Genomic DNA, 5,140 nt, shown 5'->3' with positions numbered 1-5,140 from the left:
TCTGTTTGTCTCTGTGGGGGGCATCTGAAAGGAGAACAACTCCATATGGGCTTCTTTGAAGCTCGCTGGCTCCTCCCCAAGTTTCTTTGATGTTCAGCGGAAATTACAGTAGAGGGAGCTGGGCATTTCACGAATGCCAATCGAGTGTCTAATTAACTCGTTGCCTAAAGACACAGTGTGAACATGTGCCCTTGCAGACATGTGTGAGTGCGCTCAAATGTCCTTGTGTTCATACGCGTGGATGAATGCCACCTGCTGATCCGTATTCACACCCACACACCTGTTGGAAGGGTTGTGGCCGATTTAGTTGGAATCGCATCCTTTCGTACGTAACGCTTAGTTCCTCCTGCCAGGCCCCAGGGCTCACAGGCACCATTTCCTCCAGACTGCCATGTTAATTAGGAAGCTCTTCCTGATTTTGCCGTCTCTTACAAGCTGTTTAGATGGCTGTTTGTGGCATTTGTTGTGGTCAAAGCATGGCAAATGAGCTGCGGTGCATATGTCAGCCACGCGCCGCCTCTGTTCTGTGCCGAAGCTTTCTCGCTGTGACAAATTAGACGTAGCTCAAACGCAACGGGCATGGACTCGGCTGCGTTAATGTGCTGAATTGGGCCTGTCTAATTGGGTTTCCAGATAATCCTCTATTATTTGAATCGTCCCTGTTCCTGCAGCATGTAAATCTTATGCAGGGTTTAAATCAGCTGCCAAGTAGTATTGAAGTTTAATTGAATTACTCAAAGGAGCTTGGGGCTTTTGCTTCGAGCTGCACTTCTACACAGTTGGTACGACTCCAGAATCACTCCTCTGTATAGCCTTCTGAATTCTGACCTTGTTTTCCATTTATTCTTCTTGTGATCAACACCTGTAATGGGTGTTTTGCTGAGGGTTAGTATGTAGGCCATTTTTACCTCCACTTGGAGTAGAGCAGTGTTTTTTCAAACTGAGTCTAGAGTGGAAATAAGTGGGTTGCACACTGAGATGTGTGAGATGACTGACTGTGCATTCATGCCAGAAATATGAAAAATAAAAGTTCTCAAATTGAATTAATTTGTGTGGTTGGCATATGAAATGATTTTTAAAATAGTATTTGTTTATTTATTTTTTGAAATATTAAATTCATTTTTTTTAAATGTTACATTTAAATATTTTCTAAATATTACATTTAATTTGAGAACACTGTGAAATTGATAAGTAGGCCCACACAATGTAGAAATTACCATTTAAAAAGATTTTTTTTTTAATTTTTTTTTATTTAAATTCATTTTTTCATAATATTACATTTAAATACTTCCTAAAAATGATGTAAATAAATGTAATAAGTAGGCCTATCCAATGTAATGAATAAAATGTAAAAAAAAAAAAAATATATATATATATATATATAGTTAATATATAGTAAATATTTTTTTATTCATTTATTTTTTAAACAGTAAATACATTTTCCCTAGATTTTACATTTAAAATATTTTACAAATATTATTATATTAAATAATAAAGTTTAAACTTTTTAAAAATAATATAACTTTTTTTAAATACTATAGTTTAGTTTTAAATCATTTTTCTCATATTTTACTCCAAAACATTTTGGTGGGTCTTGAGGCTATGCCTCACTAGATGGTTCCTTGCGTGTAAACATTCAGGAAACCCTGGAGTCAATAGTCCTACCCTCAGGCTTATTGTGGACCATACTGTGGACGTCCTGGAGCTGAAAAGGTCCATTCAGTGCTGGTTCTCCCAAGGGAAGCTCTTTGACCGTGGGGGGCCTGGGCCTCCAAACGCAGGCCTGCTATTGTCCATCTGGCCTCTGATTGGTTTGAACTACTGTACTTCACAAGCGCAAGACCTAAAGACCTGACAATTTCTCACTAGCACAGCGGTAGGAAGAACATGCAGCCATAAACACAATGCCTTTGTTTTTCAGATCCAGGACTTGGCAATCCGCTGCATCCAGAAAAACATCAAGAAGAACCGGGGTGTGAAAGGCTGGCCGTGGTGGAAGCTCTTCACCACCGTCCGTCCTCTCATCGAGGTTCAGCTTACTGAGGAACAGATCCGCGGCAAAGACGCATCATCTTATCATCTTCGCTAACCACTTCAAATGCTCTAAATAGGCATGTCATGTGCAGGTTTTGCCCTTTGACAATAGAATTTAAAGATTTAAAGCCCATCTGTGTGGCTTTTAATGCCCCTCTCGGTTTCTCCGCCCCACGGGGGTCTCTCTCAAATTCAGCTGCAGCTCTGTCGCACCCAAAGCGCCCGTCTCTTTGATTACTGTCTCTGCGGCTTCGCCTCAATCCGAGTGTTTGTAGAGTTGTGTGTGTGTCTGTGTGGGGAGAGTGGCAGGGGTGTGTGTATGCATACATTACCTATGTAGCTGGCTGGATCAAAAGCAACTCTGCTTCCCGCGGGGAGTGCATTAGCATGTCACAGAGCGCGATCGCGTGCGCGTGCGTGTGGGTTTCATCCGCTGTGCCGTGTCCCGCTGAGTGCTTGTGTAGCCATGCAGTCAGGCGTGCTCCTGCGAGAGACAGACGGGTGCTGACACTGCCTCAAAACAGCCTGCTTTTAAAAAACAAATACAGAGTCACTATCTCCTCTGCACAAACAGCCTTCAGAGCTGTAACCGATTGGCTGTAGCCTGCAGTTCTCTCAAGTTAGCAAAAGAAAAGTTTAGGAAAGTGGGAGGAGGTTTGCGGAAGCAGAGTCGCAGAGACTCTGAACAGGACAGACTATCTACCTGTCTGTCATTCTGTTACCGTTTCTAATTGATCTCACCTGTCTATCTCTATACTTTGCTAAATATAGTGGATGTCATAGCGTCTCAATGTCTGACTGTCTGTGGTCATTTCTCTACATATCAGCAGAATATCTTGTCATCCTGTCTTTCTGACTGTCTTATTGTGTTCCTCTGATTGTCTGTCTTTAGGAGGAAATTCAGCAACTCAAGTTGAAGCTGGAAAAAGTGGAGAAGGAGAGGAATGAGTTGAGACTCAATAGTGACCGACTGGAAAGCAAGGTTAGTGCTGAAATTCAATTCACTTCAAATTAAATTTAGATTGACTTCAAATTCAGTTCAGATTCAATTCAAATTAAATTTAAAGAAACTCAATTGTTTAAACATGTTTATCACATACCACATACCAAAATTTCAGTTAGCAAAAGTGAAAATGAGGTGAAGTGAAGCCAAGTATGGTGTCCCATACTCAGAATTTTTGCTCTGCATTTAACCCATCCAAGTGCACACACACTGCAGTGAGTAGTGAACACACACACACACACCGTGAACATGCAATACTAATGCCAATGGAATTAAGGAACCAAGTAATTCATTTTATTTAAAAAGTTACATATTAATATAAATATCAACAAATTAAATCAGTTACATTAAATACATAATTCAGGTTAACAGCAAAAATGAAAGGAGCTATACTAATTAACATAACTCTTTTTATTTAAAAAGTTACATATTAATATAAATATTAATAAATAAAACAATGCCATGAAATTAATTATTCAAGAAAACATTAGTAAAGTATTATTATTATACAATAATATTTAATATTTGAATAATATAATTTATTATTTACAATAATTTATATAGTATTGATATATATTAATAATATTTAATATAATTAAATAGTATACATTTAATATACTGTATATACTTCAGCTAATATATATATTTTTTTACACAATTTTTACACAAAGGAAATTTTACTTATTTTTTGTAAAAAAAATAAATAAATCTGTATACATCTAAAAACAAATGAACTACGAAAAACAAATCAATTAAAAGGTAGTATTCAAATAAACATTCAGCAATAGCAAAAAAACAAAACAAAACAATGACGGGCACCATCTTCAAGTGCTTGATTATTAGATACAGTACAATACATTAATACTTATAAAAGCTGCCAAAGGTTTTCAGCTACGAGATTTTTTCTTCTGAATATTGTTGTTTAATTACTACAAGCAACATAATAAACAGAGATAGGTCTTAAAGAATAAAATGACACTTCAAGTATAATACATCCATACATTTATATGTCCAAGATAAGGCATCCATAATAACATTTCAATATAAAGTTATTACGATACATATACTAGTATTACATCAAAAATAAAAATACAAAATCACACCGTCACACACCTCACATCGTCAGCATCTCACCACGTTACAAAAAAATCCATAATCTGTGTGTGAAATATGTGTGTCATAATACAGATGTGAAGTGCGGGATATGTGTGTGAGGTGAGCTCATACACTACTCTAAAGTTTGCATAGAGCATGTGTGACACATCTAGTGGACGCACACTTGTGTGTTTCAGATCACAGAACTGTCATCAGAGCTTGCAGATGAGCGCAACACAGGCGAATCTGCCTCGCAACTTCTGGAGTCCGAGACCTCGGAGAGACTGAGGCTAGAGAAAGACATGAAGGATCTACAGGTACCACACACACACACACTTCTGAACAGAAACAGAGTTTGACTTGATGGTTTTCTGAGGAAATCTCCTCATGCCTGAAATAGATATTTTCTGCCAATGCAGACAGTGCAGTTCATGCAGCAGAGCGTGAGCCGTATACAAATTGTGTCGTCTCATATTAAATATCAATGTGAAAGATGTAGTGTGTGAGCGAGAGACTGCATGTGTTTGTCTCTGAATGCCTGGTGGGTGTGTGTTTATCTGTCTCTTAGACTCAAGTTTGCCTGTGTGAGCAGATGGTCTGAGTATTTCTCTGCAGAACATAGAGCTGATGTGCTCTGAGTCTGTGTGTGTGTGTTTGTGTGTCAGGCCAAGTTTGATACCATGAAGAAGCAGATGGAGTCTATGGAGATGGAGGTGATGGAGGCACGACTCATACGCGCATCAGAGCTCAACGGGGAAATGGATGACGATGACACAGGTGAGTTTGTGATGTCACTTCCTGGACAGAGCGAGTTTGGAATCGAACGTATATTGGGGTCTCAGTGAAGGGATTCCCTCATGATGGCTGAGCTTTGAGCAAAGCTTTAAGTGAAAACTATCAGAGCCCTCCTGAATCATTTAGGCAGAATTGAAGGGTTATCTGGGAGGATTTCCATGAGTGTGTGGCCCATGACTCTCTGGTGAGGAGGACAGCTTCAGGTGTGCTGAG

The 5,140-nt window shown here is 38.8% G+C and overlaps 1 protein-coding gene across 1 annotated transcript in view; it reads left to right on the top strand.

Moving 5' to 3' along the window:
* LOC107578585 (unconventional myosin-XVIIIa-like) overlaps positions 1-5,012 on the top strand; it is a gene marked incomplete at its 5' end in the record, with an annotated part of 6,795 nt that extends 1,783 nt beyond the window's left edge. Inside the window, 4 exons of the mRNA XM_016264530.1 lie at positions 1,922-2,065; positions 2,927-3,016; positions 4,330-4,449; positions 4,798-5,012. Of these exons, the coding sequence (XP_016120016.1) occupies positions 1,922-2,065; positions 2,927-3,016; positions 4,330-4,449; positions 4,798-4,977 (534 nt within the window). The remainder of the gene's footprint in view (positions 1-1,921; positions 2,066-2,926; positions 3,017-4,329; positions 4,450-4,797) is intronic.
* Between the last annotated feature and the right edge of the window lie 128 nt (positions 5,013-5,140).

The sequence above is a fragment of the Sinocyclocheilus grahami genome, unplaced genomic scaffold (assembly GCF_001515645.1).
Source record: "Sinocyclocheilus grahami isolate Dianchi unplaced genomic scaffold, SAMN03320097.WGS_v1.1 scaffold11001.1, whole genome shotgun sequence".
In the NCBI taxonomy this organism is placed as follows: Eukaryota; Metazoa; Chordata; class Actinopteri; order Cypriniformes; family Cyprinidae; genus Sinocyclocheilus; species Sinocyclocheilus grahami.
This window is presented reverse-complemented; position numbering and strand designations above follow the sequence as displayed.